This window comes from Centropristis striata, chromosome 21 (assembly GCF_030273125.1).
Source record: "Centropristis striata isolate RG_2023a ecotype Rhode Island chromosome 21, C.striata_1.0, whole genome shotgun sequence".
In the NCBI taxonomy this organism is placed as follows: Eukaryota; Metazoa; Chordata; class Actinopteri; order Perciformes; family Serranidae; genus Centropristis; species Centropristis striata.
Window position 1 is genome coordinate 11,961,399 of NC_081537.1, and position 26,610 is coordinate 11,988,008.

General features: G+C 41.9%; 2 protein-coding genes across 3 annotated transcripts in view; one reads left to right on the forward strand and one right to left on the reverse strand.

The window, feature by feature from the left end:
- Positions 1-3,791, reverse strand: part of LOC131959429 (ankyrin-repeat and fibronectin type III domain-containing 1) — a 149,783-nt gene extending 145,992 nt beyond the window's left edge. Inside the window, exon 1 of the mRNA XM_059324628.1 lies at positions 3,665-3,791. The gene's annotated coding sequence lies outside the window, so the exon portion shown is untranslated. The remainder of the gene's footprint in view (positions 1-3,664) is intronic.
- A 2,358-nt stretch (positions 3,792-6,149) lies between these two features.
- capn15 (calpain 15) overlaps positions 6,150-26,610 on the forward strand; it is a 53,986-nt gene continuing 33,525 nt past the window's right edge. Inside the window, exons 1-2 of one of the 2 annotated variants that reach the window (XM_059324609.1) lie at positions 6,150-6,380; positions 24,856-26,485. In XM_059324609.1, coding sequence (XP_059180592.1) covers positions 24,878-26,485 — 1,608 coding nt within the window. In that variant the 5' untranslated portion in view covers positions 6,150-6,380; positions 24,856-24,877. Of the gene's footprint in view, positions 6,381-8,758; positions 10,825-24,855; positions 26,486-26,610 lie in introns of those variants that run through there. The other variant, XM_059324608.1, reaches the window with a different exon arrangement.

Consider the following 26,610-nt stretch of genomic DNA (forward strand, 5'->3'; position numbering starts at 1 on the left):
TGCCTGCCTGTCCCATCAAACATGCATAAGAAACAGATGTATCTTTGATGTAGGCTTGTTCATGTTGCCCCATGTGCATGACGGTATGAATGAGTGTGTATGTGTGTGTATGTTTATGTGTCAGTGTGCTCCCAGGCCCTGCGGGTGAAAGCCAGGCTGGAGAGATGCGGCTGCATGCCTCAACACACAAGAAGAGAGGGGAGGCTGACATAGATGCTTGTCAGGTCAAATAATCAATGCAGCAATATGTTGCCATACATTATTTTTAAATGCATAATTCATACTGGAATTTATACTTCTGACTGGAAGCAATTATATTTCTGTGATTTATAGCTATTAAAGATATTGTGCATATGGTGGATTTCATTAAGATAGTCTGTATTAATTCACTTTTATAGGGGTTTTTTTTTTTTTGCTTTGATTGAAACTATTTTTTATCAAATTATTGTTTAGCAATATATTCTTACTTTTCTGCTCTTGAGGATTCCAGCCTTTTGCCACTTTAGACTGGCACCCATAAAGTATAGATGATACCCATTATGTACATTTGACATTTCATCTACCTGGTTTACAGCCATTCTGTGAAACAGATTATAAATAATTGTACAAAATTAATTAGAATATTGATGCTTGCCTCGTATATAGGGTAGCAATGGGAAACCATTAAGAATAAATATGTCACACAATGGTTCTCATCTCCTTTGAAAACTGGTTTATTTATCCCTTTCGCAGTTTTTACATTTGAAGGATTTGCTGCTTTTCTTTAGTAAACTGAATATCCTTTGGTTTTGGTCTGTTAATACTGCAAAACAAGCAATCTGAAGGGTCACGATTAATCAACTTCTACATTTCACCGTCAAAATGATTTACTGTTTCTCTGACAGTAAGGTGCTGCATGCAATAACTGTGCTTTTAAGTTTCCAGAGTACACGAAAAATTAGAGACAATTCTAAAATATATGGATTATAGAGATGGAACAATATTCAATTTTATCTTGGATCGCAATAAAAAAAACAATAACTTGATTGTGTTGAATTTCCATTACAGCAACTTGAAAAAGCTGTCTAGCTTGTAACACACAGTCCTATTTTAATTTCCTGATTTATTTTGAATTGGCACATATTTACAGTCATTTTATCGTAAACATGTTACTGTGGCAGATGGCTTTGTATTTTCTTTGTGTGCCTACCTGCAGAACCACCTTGAGGAAGATGTCTGACCTGCAGACCAACACCACCAATTTGAGCTCCAATCTCCATGACTATAAAAATATTTTTGTACCTCTGTAAGGTGCAGTTATTCCAGTATGTTTTCATGCCAATTTTAATATTTTTAAGCATATTTTGATGGTTATCAGAATATTATCGTGCATAGCAATTTTTTTGGCCAGGAACATCATGTCTAATGGATTATAATAATTGAATACAGGACGATTTCCTGGCTTTAATGTGGTTTAGTCTCTCTAGTGTTTTTGGCCACCCAGTGTGTTATGTATAAGCAGCAGGGGGATATTTTGCTGGCACTGCACTTAATGACAAGTATGGCACTGGTCCATCACACTGTCATCTATTAGCACCTGGACTTGTGAAAACTTCCCTTGCACAAGATAGTAAACAAGTACAATCTTGAGTCATCAAAGAGGGGAGCTTATCCTGCTTGTCATTAGCTACACTCTTGCCAATATCTGCTTGATTTGCTCTCTCTTTGGATGTACTGGATGTATGTGCTAACACAATAGAGCCTGACAAATATGAGATTTTTTGAGACCGATGCCGATACTGATTTCAGAGTTGGAAAATGAATCGATAACTGAAATGGTGGCCGATATAGTAATTTTTGAGCTGGAATGAAAATAAAACTTTTTGTGCACCAATTTTTCCAACTCTGCAAATGTCCCCACAGAGCTACTTTCTCAAACCTAAAATATTATTTAATGATATTTAACATTGATTGTCATAGACTGTCGGCCAATTCTGTAAATGACAACTGAGAAAATAAAGAATAAATAGGAATAAAATGAATAGCTAGATAAACATCATTAGTGTCAGTCATTTGCTGACTATTTAAAAGAAGATTTGAGAAAAATGAATAGCTAACACAGTTTCTTAATCACACTAAACAACATTTTCTCCATTATGCATTGTGTAATTGTGTGATATGGCACATATCGTACAGCATTTACACAATATCTGCCGATAATAACTTTCAACTGATATATCTGTCGGGCTCTATAACATAGTGATATAAACAGTGGTGGAAAGTAACTAAGTACATTTACTCAAGTACTGTACTTAAGTACAATTTTGAGGTACTTGTACTTTACTTGAGTATTTCCATTTTATGTCACTTTACACTTCTACTTCACTACATTTTGAGGCAAATATTGTACTTTTTACTCCACTACATTTAGCTGACAGCTTTAGTTACTTTTCAGGTCAAGATTTAACATAAAAAACACAATAAATTTAGGAGATTAGACACTTTTTAAAATAAACCTCATAACAGTATATTAAGTAGTCAATATCAGCCCTACCTTGAGAATATTAAAACGCTGTATACATAAATGCATCAATAATAATAATCTAATATAATATTTGGAATATATAAAAAAAACTAACTGGCTCCATACTGCATAACGAGTACTTTTACTTTTGATACTTTAAGTACATTTTGATGCTGATACTTTTGTACTTTGACTTAAGTACATTTTGAATGCAGGACTTTTACTTGTAGTGGAGTAATTTCACATTGTGGTATTAGTACTTTTACTTAAGTAAGGGATCTGAATACTTTTTCCACCACTGGATATAAATAAAGTCCCCCTACTCTACTAACCTCGTGTTACCTCATGTCCTCTCACGGGTCCATGACCATGTATAGTGACCCTGACCCCCACCTTCCTATCATCTCCACACACACATGCACATAAGCACAATGACACAATTTTTTTGTCCTCTCATGGAATCATAGCCCCCCCACCCGCCCACACATTCACACACATCTTTTTCCTTTTCCCCTAAGACAATTGTGTTGCTCACTCTCTATTGTGGAAGCCAGTCATTTCCACATGTGTGTTGGCCATAAAACAGCAAAGAGCCGACTAAAAGCATCCCTTTCCTGGCTAGCAGGGTCACAATTTGTCTCATATAAACACAGGACACACCTTAGCCCAACAGTTTTCACATATCCTTCTGACCCCCTTACCTCCCAAAGTGCTCTTCTGTCCACTGACACAGGATACCAATGACTATTAGCAACGCTGTCTGCCTTTCTGTGATATTTTCATGCCGAAAGGTAACAGAGAATAGCCTATCACTCCGTGTGGTCTTGTTTTAGCCTTTCAGTTAACTTTTAAGGGAAGTTTCTGTTGCGAGGGAAAGTCTTAAACCGAGCTAGACACTGAGGCTGGTGTCTTTTGTGTCTCCCAACGTGCCTCGCGCTGGGTTCCCCCAGCATTGTCATGACAACAGTGTGTACGCACCGACACTAGAAAACAATACACCCACGAAGATTTGAGAAAAGTGAGCTAGCTAGCAACTTTTTCTGAAAGTTACCCCACATTAAAGAAAACCCGCCACCTAAATTATCTCATTTTGAAGAACAAGTGCACAAGTGTCAAATGGAGGAAAAAAAGAAGCGTACAAAAATGCATTCATTCGCGTACCTTTTTGCCGAAGAAACTTTCCTTCCCGTGTAGTCGCGTTAGCTAACCGTGCCAACTTCACTTTAATTGCGTTGCCAAAAAGTTTGTTACAACGGTGTTAACATTCTCCAAGCATGTATCTTTTTAGAGACACTGTGAATACAAGGACTGCACAACATGTGAGGAGCAACGTCCAGCAGTAACTTTCTCCGCCCAGACCCATTCTCAACTCTTCTGTCTGCTTCTATCAAAGGATGCATTGCTCCGCCTCACTCAACCCTGAAGATAAATCACTGTAATCCAAGAGATTTATAGATTGTGTACTCTTAGCCAGTGGTGAAAAAAGTATTTAGTCCACTTATTTATGTAAAAGTACTAATACCACACTGAAATTACTCCACTACAAGTAAAAGTCCTGTGTTCAAAACTTTCTTAGGTAAAAGTACAAAAGTTTCAAAAGTAAAAGTACTCGTTATGTAGAATGAACTCAGATTAGTATATTTTAAATGCACCATTAGACTATTTTAATTAATGCATTTACGTAAGCAGCGTTTTATTTTGGAAGATAGGGCTCATTTTAACTTCTTAATTTATGAGGTTGAATTTAGAAAATGTCACATTAAATTGTTCATGTTTTATATTAAATCTTTACCTGAAATGTAACTTAACCTGCCAGTTCAATGTAGTGGAGTAAAAAGTACAATGTTTGCCTCTAAATGTAGTGGAGTAGACGTATAAAGTTATATAAAATGGAAATAGTCAAGTAAAGTACACATAGGCCCTACCTCAAAAATGCCCTTAAGTACAGTAGCCTACTTGTGTAAATGTACGTAGTTACATTCCAACACGTCTCTGAGCTAAAGGCAGGATGTACATTTTCCTATATAATTTTAAAGAACATAGCTGAGACTTATGTATTTGTGAACTTCCTTTAAGGTTACTCACCCAACAAATAAAGAGCTCATTTTATTTTTTTACAATGGTTCAAACACACATCCAAGTGAATTCTGGCGATTGATTGCACACAGAGAAATTATCTTAATAAGACATTAATAGGTTTCTAGACTCTGCTCTGCTATCTCATTTTTGAAGTATACCGACCCTGTTGATATTGGCCTAATCCTCTGAACTTCCCCGGTTCAAACAACCCGGGTGACACCGGCATTAACGGAGATAATCCAAACCCACTGAAATGTTTCACATGCTATTCTTTATCCTGATGAAATTTAAATTTCACTCGTGGTTTTGAAGGAATAGCAGACAGTTCAATTTGGTAAACAAAATGTATTTGTAAAATTCTTAAATGATATTGTGTAGACAGCTTTCTTACAGGTCTAGGTGTAGGAGTAACTTAAAATAAAGGAAAAATACATAAAAACATTCTTTAAAAATAATAACACTAACAAATTTATGAGTGGAATAAAGCTATTCTTCATTTAAAGTTTGCTGAGAAGTAAGTTCCCTTTTGAAATTACCAATACATTCTCCTGAAAATAAAAAAATTTAATCCATACAATAACATTCAATAGAAAACTTCAGCTATAATGTTGTATTGAAGTATAGTATAGTATAGTATAATATAGTATATGATATGATATGATATGATATGATATGATATGATATATTAAGTCAATCCAAATCTGTGACACATAAAGCAGTGAAGGGTAGCAAAATGTGTCACAAGCTTCTCTGTTTATTCTAACAGAGACAGACAAAATACTTACACAAAAATCCATGTAGGACAATAAGCATAACTACATATAATAATATTATACTACCAGCAATAAAAGTAGTAGAATATTACAAGTATTTTATAGGTTGTCAGAGAGACTTATTAAATGAGTCCAAATGTTACTTTTTATTGGGTGTCAGTGCTCCTATTTACAACATTCTCTTTGCATATGATCCCTAAAGCGATAAAGCTATAACCTTGCTGCATGCTTTGTATAGAAGTAAAACTACTGTTTTTTTTAGAAACATATTTGTAGAGGACATGAACATTGTATTGTATTTAGATCCAGCCCCACAAATTGCAAACAGTTTAACAATGGTTCAAATGGTTCAAATCAGAGAGCCACTAGATGGCACTAGAGTGCCATTTTCTGACACTGGCCTGTGAGGTAGAGGAGGGATTCTACACTGAGATTTAAAACTCAAGATTTAAATCTAGCCATCGTTTGAGTATTTGTACAATATAGGAAATTAAAGGAAATGACGAAATAACGTAATAGAATGTAAATCTATTTCAATTAAATACGAATAGATGTTTAGTTTTGTTTGTTAAAGGTGACGACGATTGTACCCGGATATCCTAGTTGAACATGTCCGTGTTGAACATGGGAAGTGTAGTTTTCTACCCTCGTATTCTAGAACGTATTTTACGTAACATTAAGTGCGCTCGTGAGTATTAAGGGACGACGCATTACGCATTTGACGTACGTGCGTTCTGTATTTGCTCCTTGGAGATTCCCCTTCCTTCCTGGGCTGTTTGAGGTAAACCTACGCGGTCGCATCAGTCTTGTAAATACCTGACGGAGTGATAATAAACTGTACATGTCCGTGTTTGCCACAAATGTGTGAAACATGCTGCAGCAACGGAGAGCGCGAAGCTAACGCCTGGAAGGGTTACGGTAGCTAAAGTACAACGCTGGGAAAGAACTTATCGTCTCGATGGCTGCGAAAAGTTAACGCACAGACGGCAGAAAAACAGGAATAATTCCCCTTCCACCGACTTGAGGTAAGAGTAACCGGTTTGCGAGTGGACTTCACAAAGTGCACAGCTATCCGGCAGCGTCAATAACGTCGACCAAATGATTGAATAAGAGTGTCTTTGTTTACAAGGTCCCCGGTGTCCTCGGCTCGCGCTGTCTCAATGGGATTGTTGAGAGTTTTGATGCGGCTGCACCGTGTAGCTAATGTTAGTGTTGGTGACAGGGCTCACTGGCTTACAGTTTAGCCACAAATAGATTGATTATGTGACAGTGCCTCGTATTTAAGCGTGGTTTCACATGACAACTGTAGAGTTGATTTTATTTCCTGCACTTGACTACACAGAACAGCATTATACAAAAACAGCATTGACATTTTTCTTAAACTTGTCTGTTTAGGGGACTTGAGCAGGTCAAAGGGCAAGAACAGGCAGGTTCTACTTTCTTCTAGAAATACTTAAGACAGTTGCTTCTTGGGCACTGCAGCAGGGTGGATGATGTGTGACCTGGGGCCTGATTTGCCCATATCCAGATGAAGGTTTGGTGTTACAATAAAAATTCTAATGTATTTACATAATTTGTTGGAAAGTATTCTTATAGTCTAATGTGTGTTCTGCTCTAAGAGTGTCCACTGGGGGAGAAAACAAGTTCGTGACAGTCAGCGGGGCCTTTTGGGTGGTGTAGAAATGACAACTTACAATGTACCGTGAAATCAGCTCACATCCTCCCTTTCCCTTCTTCCCCTTTCTATGTCCCTGGAGAATAGAAATGAAATCCAATCTCTCTTCCCCTCTCTTTCCTTTTCTCTCTCTCGCTCTGGCACTGACTGTCAGCTGCTGCATCTCTAGGTGCTGACTTGCAGGGGGACAGGTGGCCCTCAGACAGGTGCACCCTTAACAAAGGGTTGCAGTCCTCAGACTTCAGGGCTGGTTTGTGTGAAGTTTTTGCTGTCCAGTGGATACAATCTGTGCAAGCTGCTTTAGTATTTCTGTTGTAATTTGTTTCGTTTGTATTTGTTAGTGTGCCACTCCTTGGCACCCTTAGGCTAAATTGAAACCGCCTAAATTTTGGATTGCACAACCTGCATTTGCTTTCGGTCATTCAGTTAAATTTCATAACCACTGAAAGTAAGCTTTCAGTTTCAGTTCTGTGTGAAGAAGGTATTCTTGACAGCTCCAGCCATGCACTCTGGACCCGGGGTTCAACTTAAGTCAGTGTCACTGCTGGCCTGGGTTCTGGAAATCCTGGAAAGCACTTGAATTCTTATGTTTTCAAGGTTTGAAAAGTGCATGGCTTTTGAACTGCTTGAAATTCAAGTTATGGTGGATGCCAAGTTTACTCACAAACAGGTGACACATTTTGAAACATAAAACTTTTCGGTAGAGTGATGTCATGAAACATAATTTCCATTGTTTTTAGCACAGTAACATCTAATTTAATGTTGTGAAGAAGTGAAATAATCACCATGTACTGTGGAATCCCAACTATGTTCCTTATCTCGGCTTGTACTGAAATTACGAGGAAGTCAAGTTTACCAGACAAACCAGTTTCACTGTCAGCACATTTAACAAGGGAAGAGAAACAGGGGTCATGTTTGAAGCTGTGCATTAAGAAACACACCCTTACTGTGAAACTAGGCAGGATTCAAGACAAATGACTTGCCACGCAGCAGGCCTGCTTGACCTGCATTGGCCATTTCCGGCTAATGATTAACCCACAGAAACATATGTGGTATTTTGTGTATTTTCATGTCAGTATTGTGTGTTTTATGCATTGGTTTGCTGGTGAACTCTGTGAGTTTCAAAGATAAAAAGAGAATGAGAGATCAGAAAAGAGGTCAGCAAAGTGATCTGAAGTGGAAGAGAGGAGAGGGAAAGTTTGAAGGCTTATCTCAGTAATGTGCAGGGACAGTTGAGCAATGATGAGTGTTGCAGTCACCACTGTCTTCTACTTAACCCTTTACATCCTCCTCTGGCACTGATCATGAAGTTTTCTCTTAAGGAAAACCAGCAGAAACAAGAAAAGATATGATATTAGACTTAATGATGTCTAAACAGTATCCAGAATAATCACGCCTCATCCTGCCCAGGTTGCTTCTGCCATCCATCAGTAGTCATTACACTGCGATCCTATTCACATTAATGAGTGAGATCTTGATTGAGGTTTATTTAAATCTCTTGAACGCAGCCTCCCCAGCTTTTCCCTGCTCGCCAGGGCTAGTGCGCCTGCGCCCTGCTGACACTCCAGTAATCCGCTGTTATAGGAGGAGATTGCATCCTCGTCCACTGCGCTCACGCTACCAGTGAGGGAGAATTAAAGCCCATGGAGGAAGAAAAAATAATAATAAGCGACATAACGGGAGAGTAAGAACATATAAATGGAGCCATTAAATACGGGCGTTCTGGGATGGAGCAGCTTTACACTATGAGCAGGCGACAGCGGGACTGGAGCGAGGATGTGTCCTAATATATAAGACAAACAAGGCTGAGCATCTACAGCCATGGAAATGTGAGATGGACCCGGTGGAAGATGGTGAAATTTGTGTTTGAGTGCTGCTTCCTGGATGAGTCCTCCTCGGGTATTTTGACGTTTCTTACGCCTGCATGTCGCTGCTTGCACGATACTCTCCTGGCCTCTGTGTGGAAACGGACACACCACCTTTTTTATACACAAGTAGCGCTTCGCAGTGCAGTTAAAGGGCTAAATTGAAAGCTCATAGGAGTGACTAATTATCATGTAACATTCACGGAGTGTGGGAAGTATAGATTTAAGCCCATGTGATCTCTGCGTCGGCTCAGTGATGTAAAATAAAGCAAAAACAAACCACGGGATATCGCCCTCCTTCGACTTTTGCCTCAGGGTTTTCACAAGCTATCGATACCCGTCAGAATGTATGCAAATGGGATGATACTTGTTTCGCCTGTACAGGGGCTTGCTATGACAGGCTGGCAAGTCGGTATGAATCTCCGCTCAAGTTGATGAACTAGACGGCCCGGCCTCGGCGGTGGGATCAGACAGAAATTAAGCTGTCTCTCTCAGACAGCGGAAACTAGGATCATCTCCCATCCTCGCGCTGGCAGAGCACCGCAGCCTGAAACGGAACATCCCTCTCTGGTATTTTTTGTCGGATATGACACCGAACTTGAAGCTGAGCTGTAAACATTTTTCATGCTGTGGCAACGAGCAGTCCCCCGGTTTCCGGGTTCAATTCTGAACTTCATGTGAGTGTCTTTTTTTTCTCTCCATGTGGAATAACAAAAATCTGAGAAGTGGTGGGAAAGCCCTTCCCCAAGGATTTCAAACACGAAAGCAGTGGGAGAAAATGCAGCTGGGGTTGTTTTACTGGTAAACTTCCACAGCAGCTGTTAGTCAGAGTGGATGTCTGAAAGATGAGACTTGGATATTAGCATACTTGTAGTTTTGCCAACACCCTTCCCAGCAAATGCAATGCATTGATTTCCTCCAGTGCACACATTGTAAATAACTCTTGTGGATATATGTTGTGGATATGACTTTTATTCCATGTCGCCATCGATCAACATCTTTACTGACCATGATGCTTTTGTGCTGTCCTGGATGTTTTTGTCTTGAATTTTCCAGAGGGGCACAGCTTGGCTGCTGAGATGCTGAAAGATGTAAAAAAAAAAAAAAAAAACATTTACTTCTCTTCCTGTTTTTCCCAAAATGATTGATTTTTGTGAGCATGTTCAAAAAGAGGGAGGCACCCGGCATGAGACTGCACAGACTGGGGAGATGTGTCAGAAGGAACGCAGGAGGAATTATGAGTGGCACTATGGAAGACATGGTGCAGAGTGTTACAAGCTTAACGTCTACAAGAGGGAGAATTACGAGCCTTTGCTGTGAGGAAATTGCATTTTTTTTCTCTCGGAGACCAACTGCTGAATGGGAATCAGCGCTGCACGCATCAAATTACTATTTCAATTGAGAACTTCTTCACCCCGTACACTGTGGGATATCCACCCTGCATACTTGGCCACCTGCAAGTTGCACTTATTTTTTGAGGACTCTTATCTTGGATTCCCTGTCGCTGTGGTTTTTATTTGTTTTTACTGTGGCGCCCTCAGGGGTCTTTAACAGGAGGTAATTCAACATAAGTCGCCACCAGGAAGTTAACACCAAACACATTTTGTTGTGGTCCAAACAACCCTGTTAGTCTCAGTGTATCTCAGTTTGTCTCACTGACTACAAGTGTGGATCCCTTGTCGAGTTGTGTGCTCTAGGGAAAAGCAAAACAAGCAAATTGTCCTATCAGAGTGCATCCAGAGACGTGGTGATGGGGAGCTCAGCCTCATCTCTCACTGCAGAGACCGAGTCGGACCATGGCTTCCGCAGTACCCCGTACCCATCATCACCCCCTGTGGGCTGGCTCAGGAACAGCCACAGCAGCCCCGTGTGGGGCACCACCTTCATCACACGTCAGCAGCAGCACCCGCTGCCTCATCGAGAGCGCAGGTAAGAGCACCCAACCCGGGCGCCAACACATTTCTCAGTCGAGTGCACTCGGGGCACGGCTGGGCCTGGCTCGGCCAGTTGTTGGGGAAGTCGCAGGAGCAATGAGACGGTGGTGTTGTGTTACATGGGAATGCTGCCATTTAAAGCTGCGAGTGTAAGCGTACAAACTGGCATCATTTTTATGCTCTCTTGGCTTCAGTATTTGGGTGATGGGCACACAGTTGTAAACTGACCTTCAGCTCTTTCAGTTGTTTATTTGAGAAAGGTACTACTTTATCTTTCACAGGCTTTCAGAAACACTTACTGAGGATTCAATAACCTCGCAGCAATGGATCAAATCCCTGTTTCATCAAAGCTTATCTAATCAAAGCCTGCATTTTGATAGTTTTTTCATGATGCACCCAAAATCTGGCTAAGCCGGATTTGTAAACCCAAAATCCCGGCCCATTGGTTCTTCCTAGCACAGCTGTACAGTATGTGCAGAGTGGATTGCCAGGACAAATAAATTGACCTGACCTCTGTGAGCCCAATGAAAACCAGCCCAAGGGGTAATTAGAAGATGATTTTTGCTGTCATGCTTTTTATCAGGCTTCAAGAGCAGCTTTGATTCAGTTTGATTAAATTTGAAAATGATTAAAAACAGCAGATACATTCTCTCGGTGAGTGTGGCTGGCCTGTGGCATTGTTCCGCTCACATCTGTTGTTTGTTGTTTGCTGTGAATAGAGCCTCCTTTTCAGACTTTAACCTATGAAGAGTTTCTCTAAGAGCAAACTTTTTTATTGAGCTAGCAGCAGCTGTGTAATTGAGCGAGTCTAGCAGAGAGAGAACTATTTGTGGAAGAGACGTGCTATTCATACACACTGTTTTGTCAGTATTGACTGCATGGAGAAAGATTTATTCAGTTACTGTATCTACAAGAACGACTGTGCTGCAATAATCCATTGTTCCAGTCATTGCTTTCTGAGTCACTGTCAACACAGTGAAAGGCATATCAGCAGTGTGTAAGAAGCTCAGTTTGAATGTGCAGCTCATCCAGCAGTTTTGACTGACTTTCTTCCAAAGGATGATCTCCTCAACCACCCTCACAGAAACTTGTTTAGAAGCGTTTCCAGCTTTCCTTTAGCTTTTTTGGGTCACGTCTCCCGGAACGAGAGCAGGCAGTTGCTATCGACCGCCTGTAGTGTATTGAAGTTGTTGCTGAGTCACTCAGGGCATCATGGTCTGGTTGTTAGTTATTGATTTTCAGAGAGGCCGATCACATTTCCCCACAATGGATGTCATTATTTATTCAGCATCAGTCTCCAGTTGGGCTTTCATCATTCTTGATTCCTGTCCACCGCTGTCAATGCTTTCCTTGCAGTTGCTCTACATTTAACAGTGAGGGAGTCATGTCCTCTATTGCTTACTTTAAAAGTTGTAAAATATAGACAGGGCTGCTTTTCGCCCATGCTTTAACACGATTCCTTCAACCGTAGCGCTATGCAGAAATGAAACTCAAGTGTAGCTCATACTGTCAGTGTAGTTTTGTTTCATACAGCAAACTATTCCACTGCATCTCTCTAGCAACAAGCCTCTGACTCCATCACCAATCAGACTCCACCCTCAGTCAGGTGAGCACATAAATACAGGCAGACATGCAGAGCTATATAGTACACACTGTCTCAGTCTACTGCTGGGAGGCAGAGAGGGACACACACGCATACTCTGACAATAGATGCTTTAGAAACACTGTGCAGGAGCACTTTGAACATGCCCTCTTATCTACCCCCACTCCTTCTCTCTCGCAGTCTTATGCACATATACACACTGCTGTGTGAGCCTAACAATGTTAGGCAAGCTTTGCTGAGCTGTGACAGAGCATGAAATATAGAAACAACAGAACACCATGAGCCCAGCTTAACTTCAGCCACTCTCATACAGTTCATTCTCTAATATATTGTCTTATAAAACGTTTTCGTTCCCTGTTTTCCTAAGCTCGGAGACTGCACGACCGGTCTTGTCCTTGGTTAATTTCAATTTGTTTTCATCCAGCAGCGACCCATTGACTTTGGGAAGTGTTTGTGTGCACTGAATCAGTACCTCAACTGTAAAGTCTCACTCACGATAACAGCCCACTCAGCAGACAAAGATGTTTAAGAACTTTGGAATCTAAATCTTTTCTTTTTACATTTTCAAGTGGGCAGCAACACAATTTAGTGGAGAATTTGAATGGGTTTGAAAATTTCTGCTCAATGTCATTATAAAATCCCGCTTTTCATCAATGTATTTGGGGAAGAAATACACGTAATAACAGCACAGGATCTTGTGGCATGTTTGCTTAAAAGTAGCCCATTTAATTAAATTATTACCATGCACGACATCCGCATCAGGCTCTTCCATCACATGTACAGATAATTAATCAGCATCCCATTAAATTGGAATTAACCCTCTGCATGCACACTGCGTGCTCCCATCACATGTGCAGCCCACACTATTGCCAGCACCAGTGCCCTGAGCGAAAGGACTACGTGCTTTCATGTACTTTTGTTCTGGAAACTCTGGAAACCAAGCCATACATACTGAATGCTGTGTGGCTCTAGTTTGTGGTTGGAAAGTTTCATGAGGCTGTGATTATCATATAGGTCACAACAGGTATTTTATAATAATAATAACAATAATAATATTTTTAAAGCACTTTTCATTGTTAAAAGCAACCCCAAGGTGCTGCAGAGTACAACAAGATTAGGTTTAAAAGCAAAAGCACAACGATACATTTTAAGAAAAGGCTTTTTTTTTTTTTTTTTAAAGGGAAAGGTTTTTAGGCCTTTCTTAAAAGAGTCTGTTGTTTTATATACTATTTTGTACAGTGAGGTCAAAGTTTAAGAATTGTCACTCCATTGAAATGTCTATGGGGACTAACAACACACATGGATAAAATTTGGGTCATTGAATCCACAATAGTATCAGTTTTCTAATCATACCCAATTTATTCAATGCATTTATTCAGAAAAATTCAAATATAGCATTTCAGAATCAAAATGAAAAAAAAACTGGATGTTTTTTTGTCTCAAACTGCATGGGATTAGCATAAATTGAGCATGGCTTTAAAGAGGTGACTTGTGGGTTCCCATGGAACCCATTTTCAATACTTTAAGGTCAAAGGTCAAGGGACTCCTGTGAATATAGGTATGCTACTTTTTCCCTTGACAAAATTTTGCCTAATTTATAAGCCACACTCCAGACAAGATATGATGGCATGGTTGTATCATGGATTCCCTAGGCCTTTTCCAAGTCGTCATGTCAGCCTCTGAAAGATAAAATGTGGTCGGGGAGTGCCGGTGTTCCCGCAGGTCTTTGAGGTCTAACAACTTATTTAAAGGGGAAATACACCTAAAAAGCAGTACAAAGTCTTAAGGCGTGTTTTGGTTAAAAGTGTGCCCATTCTATTGAATTATAGCCATGCACTGTATGAGCAGCACACTTGTCCTTCACATGTACAGATAATTGACCACCATCCCATTAAATAGGAATTAACCCTCTGAGTGAATAGAGCACTCTCCCATCACATGTACAGCCCACACTACTGCCAACATCACTGCACTGTCTAAGCGAAAGGGCACCATGCTTTAAATGAACATGTTGATTATATCACTAGAGTGACTGCATTTTATATTTTTTGATATTTCAGTTAACCAGCAGATAATGGCCTAAAGCAAAGTAGATCGTTTATAACTCTACACCTTCTGCTTGTTTTGCTTGCTAGCTGTTACCATGTGGGATTTAGCTTGATTGAGCATGCTAATTGAGGAGTTATGATGAATCTATTTTTTTATTGTAAGAAATATTTCAAAAATGAGCTTTTCACTTTAACCCCCAAGTCTGCACACAAATTAATGGATTATGTCTGCATATGACATTGAACTACAGCCTGAGCAGATAACCCCTATATTTCCATTTTATTCCTGTTGTTTTTCATTAAATGAAAGCCATGGAGAGGTTACACTTTGAACAGTCCTAGAATTCTGCAACCCCTAGTTTTTATCCCAATGCTATTATTGTTTAGGTCAACAATGTGACTGTGCTTCATTATCTCAGCCCCGTGGTGCTGTGGGCTTCTGATGTACATGGCCTATGGAGCTCTTAAAGTTAGTGTCTGCTCTCTCCAGAGTCGATCCCAGTGTCTCCACTGTCCCAGCATGATGGATGATGCCGTTTATCGCTGCTCCATTCCACTGGCTCTCCTCCCTTTAATTGGATTAAAACTGGTCCACTTGGATTCTACCAGCGTGGTCACTGCCCGTGTTTTTGTCTGAATTATTTCAGCTCGTCCTCCCTGGCTATTGCCTGCCTGATGAAGACAGGGCAGCGTCAGGACAATCCCCGAGCCACCAGAATAGATCTGGCACACAGGCTTTGTCTCACAGTGTGGCTTTCTCTGGAAAAACAGAGCATTGATACAGCAAGGGGAAAAAAACTACCCTATTGGCACTGAAACTGACATGAATCCAGATCCCCGCACTCTTGTTGCCATGGAAATCTGTAGCATATGCTCAGTAACCTAATTCCATTGGGCCCTAGATAAGACCACACATGGTAACCTGGCAGTCTCACACATAGAAAGAAACGTCTTGGCAAATTGCACCTCTGGAGGAATACCATACAACCAGCTGGTTATTCATGTCAGTGTTTAGGGATGTCGGATAGAAGCCAGTTAGCGAGAGAAACCTCAAGGCAAAGCATTTGGACTTCAATGGTTAAATTTGTTTCTTGGAAACAGGAAGTAAAACTTCCCTCTTTGCTGCCTGTCTGAAAAGTTCCCCTCTGACTAAAGCGGGCTGTGTCAGCCATGCTCCTGCCCTCTGGGGGTTCTGGTGCCCGCAGGAACTTCAGATAAGCACAGCGGCAGCGACAGCACAGCGCCCCTGCTATTTCTTCCCCTTCTTCCTCCCTGACTCTGGAGTTTCCTGCCAGCTTCCTGCTTGCTCTCACTTTGCTCTGGGCTACTGATGTCTGCTGAAACCCAGTCGGACAGTTTCCTCTGTTTAAAGATTCAAATGTCTGAAGCTGTCTCCGCCGCTGACAGATTCACTCGTCAAAAATGAGCAGTGGTCGTGAAATATTCACTGAGGGCACAGCTAGAGGTCAGAAGCCTCTGTTATTCTTTCCATTTCTTTGGCCCTCTTTTGACCTGTATTTGCATTCTTAGTATCTTCAGTATCTTTTCTAGGAGAAATGAATGAATGAATGTTTGTTCCCATCTTATTTTGAAAATGGATCTGGGTTATGAGGCATAGATCATATGGTGTGTGATCATCTGGGTCAGGCTTGCATAAAAACAACAACTGTATGTCATAAGAAGCATAACCAGACTGGGTTATTCTCATGTATGACGCATACAACTCACAACAACTCTCTTGTTTCTGCAGCATCACACCCAGCCTGTGATGTTCCATTTTCATATTGTATAGGCTCAGAGACGCTTATTGGACGAATGTCTCAACCTCAGGGCACTTCTTCTAAAGATGTTTTGTCTAATTTGCTCTGGAAGGAGTCTTGCCGTCAACATTTTATGAATCTGTTCTGGCTCAAAAAGTCTCATTAAAAAGTGTCACTGCATCAAAACTTCCCCAATTATCTTATTGTTCTGTCCCCTTGTGACTAAGACTTGACTGTCACCAATCCCTTGTGTCACATCAGTAGGTACTCTCTATCTGCCATTTAAGTCTCGGCTCGGATAAGTTGCATTCATTGATTCCACTCCATCATGTTTGTTGTAGCAAATTAATGTCAGGACTGAGTAATGAGTCATATTCATGCCACGACATATTACCTGGCAGGTAGAACTAAGGCTGTTGTAGTTAATCCTCAAGTCTTTGACCCTGACTCATCAGCTCCTCTGACAGACAGGGAGGAATGTTTGCTCGGGGAAAATCACTTTTAAATGAAAATGTTGCTCACAAGCAAGAAAAAAACTCCCACAATGAAGGGATAAACAGAACTTTTTGCCAGTAAAACTGCTGCAGACAGACTGCATTCATTACTAAAGGGGTGAAATAAAGTCTCAGTTGGTTTCCTCAAGTGTGGTAAAGAATGTGTGAAAGTGCTGATCTAATCCCTGTCACTGGGTGTGTTCAGATGCAGCAGAATGTTTCAACATTCATTATCCTGTTTTTACAGCTGGTCTGATCCAACAGCATATTGGCCTCTGATAAGTCTCATTTTTTAATAACAAGCTGTGCTCTGTTAAACAAGAATTACCACTCAGTTGGCATCATCATTCTGTCTGCTATTGATGTTCGCGCGGATGAAGTAAAAAGCATAAAAAGCACAAGCAGTAATGCCAGCACTCTGAAAATCCTGGGTAATGTCCTTGCAGCTGGTTCTTATGAAAATCACTCCCTACATCCCTGTCACTTCTCTGGCTGCAGCTGTTAAACAGGTTCAATATCAAGTGCACAATAACCGTGACATTTTTCTAACATAAACACTTTATAAGCTGCTGTATCTACAACTGCGTTCTCTCAAAACTGCGCCTGTAAATATTTATCACAAGGGTGACTCACTTTATTTGAACGTGTTTGTGCGTGGGGGGTTACATATGGAGCCTGCATCGCAAAGTGGGCTCAACACAGCCAGCCTACTTTGAGTAATACACCCTCACACACCCGATTAGTAATCACAAATAAAATATGCTGCAAATCATGTTATCAAGAAGTTCAAATAACAAATGAAATACATTGACAGATCAAGTGCTGCATGTTTAATATGAGATCAGACAGAAAAACAATCATACCTGATGAAGATACAGTATAAATAAACATTGCACCTTAAAGATGCAATGTTTTAGGATTTAGTGGCATCTAGTGGCAAGGCTGCAACCAAATGAAAATCCCTCCCTTTTCACGCGTGTCGGAGAACCTACATCAGTTAACTTGAAAACTTTACCTTCTAGAGCCCCTTTTAGACCGATGTTTCAAGCCTCGATATTTACACCTCTGTGGCGTTTCGCCTTCAATCTGAATGCACCAGAGGTGTGATAGGGGAAACAAGTGATCCCGGCTCTGTACCGCCTTCGGAGGTAGTAACAGAGGCGTTAAATATGGTCGAGACTGTTCGAGGCGGGATCAATGTGAACTGGCGGAGCCAGCAAAATGGAAAATAAGTGCTATATTTGTGCAACCAACAAAGGGAGTGGACCGTATCGTAAGAAACACGCCTCTCACTCGAGTCTGACAGAATTTGAGAAGGGCTATTTTTTGGTTTGTCCATTCTGGGCTACTGTAGGAACATGGCAGATGTGGAAGATGATCCGCTCCCTGTAGGTATAAAGAGATCACTCTAAGCTAACAAAAATACAACAATTCTTAGTGTCAGATGATGATACACTAATGAAAACATAAATAATTATAAATATTATATACTTCTGCCAATGGATCCTAAATCCTAAATTCCATTCCAATTATACTGCTCCATTAATACCCTGTAAACATCCAACCATAATGCAATATATAATATAATTTAAGTGCATCACAGAACATTGTTCAGGTAACACTGAAGCTAACAGGGATGAAAATCTGATTTGTAGTGTTAGCATGGAGGCAAGGCAGTATGTGTATTGATTACTCTATTGATAATTTATTAGGCATAATTAACCCCACGTGAGGGTCTTTAAATTGCTTTAATCTGCAGCCCAGATATTCAATTGCTAATGATCTAAAACTTGCCATGGTTAATGTTTTTGCTTGAAATGATGAATAATCAATCATTGCAATTAAAGTTAGAGTAATTACCATAGGTTTTTTATCTTTTAGTTTTCCAAATGGTTGTAGTAATCTGCTGTACTATTGGACATAGTTCTGAAATCTGTTAGAAAACATTATTTCTCTGCAGAAGTCTAAGCAGTGAGAGAACCCTTGACCTGTGTCAATATCTCAAATGTGCTAAAGTCTCCAATTTTGTCTCAGAAAAAAAGAAAAAGATAGTATGACAAGGTGCTCATGGAAGGAAAGCCTGTTTCTTCTTTAGGAAATTGATAAGATCTGAAGTTGGCAACCTGAATATTCTATTAAGTAACTGGGAAAATGTTCTGTGTAAACTTGAATAAAGACTATATCATGTTGCAGTAACACCTCACTTTGTTTGGAGTCATAAAGCAAAAACAATAGCCTGCCATAACATCATCCTTGAGCAGGGGGAATGGCCCGTGATCTGTAGTTGTTTTGCTGCTCCCTGGCCTGAAAAGCCGTAACTCACTGAGAAAACAATGCACTCAAACATATAAAAATCATTTTTACAAGTTTGTTTCAGGGTAGCTGTCAGTCATCTGATGCATAATAGAATAACTTTGGGTGATGTACTATAAAAATGCCTGTGAACACAGTGAAACGTGGACTACACAATGGTTCTAGTCAATCCTTGTCTCAAATTAATTGAGATTCTGTGACCTTCCTGGTGTCAATATAAATGAACAGTTTTGTAAGGGAAAATGGTTTAAAATTCCTTGTAGCCAATGTGGTGCTGAAGGAATCAATTGTTTAATGTCACTGCTCTAAAATAAATTTTAAGTTAAGCCAAGGGTTGACTTTCTTTTTCACACCTTACTTTGAATGTTCAAGCAAATACTTCAATAAATACACCAAAACATGAATTGTTTTTATCTTACTATTTTAGGCTTATCTATTATGATCACTTTGATGAATATCAGACTACATTTAATGACTAAATTACGCAGAAATACAGGGAAATCCAAGCGGTGTACTTACTGTATCTTGGCACTGTAGAAAGAACACTTGGTGTGTTGCTGTCAAGTTACACATAGCATGTGCATATGCAAGATAAGAAGTGTGGAAGTGTAATTTAATGATAAATTAACAGTCAGTTGGGATTAAAGCTCTGGGAAACCGCTTTGTTTTGCAAAATGTTGAAAGTACAGCCAGTCACAAGATGAACTGCCATGGAGAGTCTGTTTGTCACTAACTGACTGATAGGCCATGTGTTGTATAATATCTGTGAAGTGCTGACTAACTCAATTTTTGTTTAAACTCAGTTCAATGTCGGGATCAATTCATCAGACAGCCAGTTAAGTGCTGGAATTGCTGTGAAGGACTTATTATTTTTGTCCTTTTAGTGTTCTTTCCAAAGAACAAAAGACACGTCTGTGTTGCAAAGTACTACATCGAATACAGTATCATGTGATGATGACATAACAAAATAGAGCTGACATTTAAAAAAAAATGTTGAATGTGAATCTTAATAGATTTATTGCCATGTTTAATCATCAAGGGAATTGACTGTCAACATAATTTAAACAGGCAGTTTCATGGTGATGCCTGTTTTTGTGTTGGAAGTGTAAAGCAGATACATTCTGCCTCCGGTGGCCGAGGAAGGTAGCGTGTTTCCCCGGTCAGGCCCCGGGCTCGAGGCCAGCGACGGAAAGGCAGTGCTAATGACTGTCGCACAAAGGCCAAATGTCTCACAGAGACGCAGGGAGAGGCTGGCGAGACTCCGTTCACTTGATCTCGCAACCGAGTTCAGTATATGGAGTGAATCCAAGTAGCGAGTCATAGGTGGCCTGGCCTCCACACAACCATCAGTGCTTTTGTATACCCACTCCAACATTTGCATTTCTTAAAGCCATACTGACCCCTCTTAGATCCAGGATTATTCTCTAAACCCTGAAGACTTTCTTGCTGATGCTTCAGTTGTGGCGCTATTTTTCCACCCACCCTGATGTAACTGGATGTTTTCCCTGAGCACTGTAGAGCTCTCACTCCTTGTAATAGTCCGCTGAAGTGCTCTATGATTATCTTACACCCGGCGATGCATTAAAAAAATTGGCTGGGGGTCATTGATGCTCTTACTTAAATTAATTTAGACTAGGAGCGGGTACTTTATGGGCGGCAGGCTGCATTGAGGGCCTCATTGCAAAAAGATGGGTTTTTCTAGAGGTAAGGTTCTCTCTCACTTTTTCCGTCTCTCTCTCTCTCCATTGTAAGCTATTGGCTACTCGCCCAGGTCTGCGACACCGAGGCACTGAGGAGCTGAAGTGGGCACTTTTAGAGCAGCTCCACTGAGCACAGGGCCAAGGACAAAAGGTGTGCGAGTGTGTGTGTCTATATATGTGTGTTTGTACACTCTCCTGCAAGTGCAGTGTGTACACGCAAAGCATCCTTTTATGTAAGGTTCAGAGATCACAGGGTGTAGTGGTTCATCCCCTGCTACAGGCATGTTCTGTACACATATAATGGGTGTGTGTGTGTAGGCAGTCAATATGCACTCACACTGCTTCCTTTTAATTGAGGGCCAGTATTACGGTTGTTCATCACGCGTTCCATTTAATAGGTGTTGTGCTTACAACAGATAATTATGAGATAATTAAGCGAGATATTAAAAATTCCTTCAGAGGCTGATCACTTTAAAGCTCCTACATTGTCCGCCGCAGACAGAAACCTAATGAATTTGCAGTCCCTGCTCTTCGTGGAGAACCAAATCAATTGCTTTGACAAAGTCTCCGTGTGGCTGACACCGTGACTTTGCTCTCTCGCTCGAGATGAAAGAGACCTGACAGATATGAAAACGGCCACGGGGAAGAACCTGTCATCAAACATGAGGTGTTGACACTAGCTGCCGTTGTTGTTGTCGTCGTCGTCGCTGCTGCTGCTTGCCGCCCTCAGATAGGCAGGCTTTTGGAGAGCTAAGCACAGTGTGAACATGTGCCATGGATGCTAGCATGAGGCCGCCACTTAATTCACCCACATTTGAATAAACTGGGGGGGGGATGTGTTGTAGTCTGAGGACACGGCACAGGTTGTTGAATGGAATATTCTCTGCGCGTACTGAATAGTTTTAGGATGTTTAAGGTCAAGAAGATTGCTATGGGATGGAAGCAAAATAAAGGGCAAAGCACTGATTTCCCCTTGTTTATGTGTCTTAACAATAATTCTGTTTTTCTAGTCTTGCTTATTGCTATCATTGGATGGCTGAGTTTCCTCCTCACTCAGCAGGCGCTGGGTTATACTGGAGTGCTGACTTCAGCCCAGGACAATGAATGCAGGGCTAATGGCTCCTGACATAAAGCACCGGGACTTCTACATGCATACTTCTGCTGCCCTCGGGGCTGAGGACACACACACAAACTAAGGCACAAATGTAGTCGGACAATATAACAAGCAACTATGCTACATCTGCAAATAGATAGAGCTACATGCCTGGGTGCACCCAGCGGCAAGGACCGACACACACAAAGACACCCAAAGAAAGGCAGTAGCATCCCTCCCCGCTGTCATTCTCCTCCTCACCTTAGGGAGGAGAGTTGACGAGAGGAGAGGACAGGACAGTGTGCTGGGAGCCAGAGGTTTTTCTGTAAGAAGTTTCCCCTGGGTTCTGAGGATCTGTCTGGTTTGAAAGGGTTTAATGGAGTTGAACTAAGGGCAATTAGCTGGCCAGGACACATGGTGCTGCGGTGGAGGAAAGCAGGACCTGCTGCAGGCCGGGCCAACCAGCAGTCACACTTACAAGACTCTTTTATATTTCATCAGTGGAATTAAAATGTCACATGGACTGTGAGGTTGTTTTTTCCATGCACTAATGTGAAAACAATGAATGGATTATCAGAATATGTTTTTCATAGAAAAGCAGGCTGTTTCCATAGGGAGTATAGAGTATTTTTCCAATCTTTTCCATTAAAGTGTTTGTGAAAGCAGCCATAGATTTGTGCAAAGTGCTCCAACCAAATTATTTTGTTTGAAAATCACGAGAGGCCCCATGAAACGATATTATCACAAACCAATACTTAAGCCTTCTGTGAAGTCTTTTCAATTTTAAGGAATTTAGTTTTTTAGAGTATTGTGATGCCATATTACCTTTTTTTTTACTGCATATCTTGTCCCCAAAGGAAACAACAACCGTTTTATCTAATCAGATAAAGTTTTCAGTCTTTTCATCTCTTCAGTCATTTTTATTGAAGCAAAATGAGATTGTTAAGCAGACAGTGCAACACTGTCAAAAAAAAAACCTGTCAGAAATGTTGCATGCACCTGACAAACTGAACTGTTGGTATTACAGTGCATACAGTACAACTTAACTAAATGCAAACATGTGTGGACCACTGTACAGGTACAACCCTGATTCCAAGAGGTGTGCCGTTGTCTAACGCATAAACATCTCAGCACCATCCAAGCATTTGATTTTATTATTTTAGTACCAACAAGTTCCATTTGTTTTTTCAATATTTGTGTACGTTTATCAATACATGATTCCAACATAAAATATCTTGATGCTATGCCGAATTGATTCCCCCCCACAGGGGACTGTGAGGTTGTTTTTCCCCATGCCTAAATCTGAAAACAACAAAGGATTTTCAGAATATGTTTTTAATGGAAAAACAGGCTGTTTCCACAGGGAGCATTTTACAGACAGCCACAAACCAATCTTCCTCATAAAAACCTTTGTGAAAGCAGCCATAGATTTCAGCATTGTTCTCAATCCAAAATATAATAATAACAAGATTAATGTGACCAGTTCCACAAGCCCAATGGTCATTTTGTGGGCAAGAAATCTGCCACAGAGATCAATGTAAGGAGCTCTGCAGTGTTCTATCTCTTTGCACCTTACCCCTCCACTACCCCACTACTCCCACATTACCATCTCTGTTGGTGTTTACACATGAGTCGCTTGAGTGACAGTGACATTTATGGGCTTGTCCAGACAGAACCACGTCCGTCCCTCGAGGCCGTCCCCCTTCTACCCCCCCTTGCTCTTGCTATGTGGAGATATCCAGCTGTGCTGCTTCCCCTCCCAAAGGCTCTAATATACCAACTATCAATAAGTCGGATTGACCGAACGTCAGGCCCTCAGAATGAACTGTACATACAAGTCAATCCTCGACTGCTTTAGCTCATTATGTGGAAGAGGTGGCAATCAACTGAGTGGTCTAACTAGATGGATGAATTGTTCTCAGAAAAAACTCCAAACTGTTGGTCTAATACTGTTACTGATGTCCAAAATAACAATTGAGCCAAAAGCTGAGGTCAATACAAATGATTTATTATGATTTTTTGCTGTTATTTACGACTCCTTTGATGGCCCATTGTTTTAAAGGATTGTTTAGTGAGAGTCCAATTGGCAAAAATCAACACAAAATTGATGCAACACATGAGATAAACATCAGCCTCTGCCATCAGTGAACATCCTCTTATTTGCCAATAAGCTGATGGAAGTCCAGTCAGATATCGGCCAATCCCGATGTTTGCTATTGTTGCATCACTTATAGCTTTGAATCCAGCAGTATGAATGATTTGTCACTAAAATATGCCAAAGTTTTAAGTGCTAATAGACTCATGTATTCAAAATTCATTAGGAAATTCATTTGGGCACGGGATTGACGTGACCTTAAGTTGCCCCCTTCTACCCTGCATTAGCATTCAGCGAGTAAATGGGAGAGAAGTGCTAATATAGAGTGGAAGAGATCTCACATGTTTTTTCCATTCTAATAAGTGTCAGTCACTGACACGGACTGAAGGCACGCTTTCCTTGGTATTCTGATGCCATAGCAGCCTCAGCTCCTCTGGCTCCTCCTCTTTATGTGCTGTCTTCCTGGCTCTAATCATGTAGCCATTGTGTATGGATTTACTGCCCTCAGAGCCCCCAGGAGGGAGATTTGATTTTTCCCCTGCACTGGCTAATCTTTCCCTCTCACACTCTATTTTTCTTTTCTAATTCTGCCTGTCTCTCCTCCTCTTGCAGTCCCAGATATTTTCGCTGTCCTCTTTTCCTCTTTAGATAATCACCCCAGAAGCATGTATTCGTTCTCTGGCTTTCTAATAATTTCTCATCTCTCACTCTTTCTGACCCTGTCTTGCTCCTGTCTTTTTCTTTCCTCCTACTTTGCTCCACCAACATTTCTCAGAATATTAGAGTGAAATGGCTGAAATGATTGAACATTGCCATACTTAATATGCATGTATTATCTCTAAGCGATTACAGTTATACGACAGAATGTATTACTGACTCATTCGGTTGTTGATTTTGACTCATTGTTTTCTGTCTTCCAGCCACTCTCACTCTCCTGGCTCCATGGCAGCAGCAGTGCGAGGCAGTGAGTGGTCATGTGGACGCTGCACCTTCCTAAACGCCGGCGCAGCACCTCGCTGCTCCATCTGTGAGGCACCGCGCCAGAAACCAGACCTCAACCAGATCCTACGGCTGAGCACCACCGAGGAGCACCGCTGGGCCTGTCCCCGCTGCACGCTCAACAACCCGCAGGGATCCGGAGCCTGCTCCATCTGCGGCTTCGGACCCTCGCCCGCTACTCACACACCTCCCACTACCACCATAGCTGCCACTGCCAACGGCCTCCCGCCCGCTCCGGCTGAACCTCCAACACCTATCGTCACCCCTACGGTTCTACTTGAGCCCCATGGACAGCATCCGGCGAAAGAGGAGATGCTGCGTCGGTCTGAGAGCAACGGAGAGGTGTGCATCCTGGAGGGGCACCACTCGGGCTGGGCTTGCCCCCGCTGCACACTTCACAACACACCCGTGGCACTGTCATGTTCCGCCTGTGGTGGCCCCAGGAAACTGTCTTTGCCTAAAATCCCCCCTGAGGCACTGGTGGTGCCCGAGGTGCGAACACCTGTGCTGGGGTTTCCTGTTCACACAGGAGGGGCCACCCCGCTGCTTATAGACCTAACGGATGACTCTCCCCCAGCCCCTCCGGATCCTCAAGAACCTCCCCATGTCTCCTCACAGTCCCTTTCCTCCCCTTTTACTACTTTCTCCTCCCTTCAAAACAACCCCGTGCCTCGCAGCAGGAGAGAGGTGCCCCCTCCCGGGCGCCCACCAAACCCGGGCACCAATACCCCAAGCCCCACCTCTCCCTCAGCAGCTGGTGTGCCACCCCAGCCAGGCCCTCAGCGCCCCGCCAAGCCCAAACACGCCCAGCCCCAGGAACCTTCCTATCCCAGCAAACGCCTCAGTATCTTGGAGGAAGAAGATGCTCCGCACCACCCACTGACCCCCCACCTCCCCGTTGCTGTCTCAGTCGCCCCCACCTGGAAGTGCCCTAGCTGCTCATTGCCCAACCCAGGTGCCTCGTCTAAGTGCGACACCTGCCGCTCATCTCGTGCTGGTGCTGACCTCATTGACCTTGTAGGCTGCGAGACGGTGCGATTCACCCCAGCCAGCCCCTCCAGTCCGGACTTTAGCACCTGGGCCTGCTCCAAGTGCACGCTGCGCAACCCTACAGGTGCACCCAAGTGCTCGGCCTGTGGTTCTTCCAAGCTGCATGGCTTTCAGGAGCAGCAGGTGCCCCTGCCCCGCTGCTGTACACACTGTGGTTCTACATCATGCTCCTGCACACCATCCTCATCATCCTCGGGTCATAAAACACGGAAACAGGTCCGGAGCTACCCTTCTTCCTCTTCTGCTATCTCCTCTTCCTCCTCCACCTTATCTAGCCTTCAGGAGAAGGTGGGACAGTGGAGCTGCCCAGCATGTACGCTGCTCAATGACATCAAAGTCAAGAACTGTGCAGCATGCCACACACCGCAGCAGTACCTCACCCTTCGCAAGGTGGTTAAGCCTCTGAAGAGGAGGGAGAGCATGCATGTCGAGGCCCGTCGGCGAAATGACGAGGGCGAGGCCAAGGAACTCTGGGAAAACATAGTCAGCTTCTGCAGAGAGGTGAGAACAAATAATGAGTTGTAGCTGGAAACATAAACACTTGAAACACAGCTTTGTATAATAATTAATTAGAAGGGCGTGGGGCTGTTAAATTTGATATTACTTTCTAAGTATTAAAGTTGCTT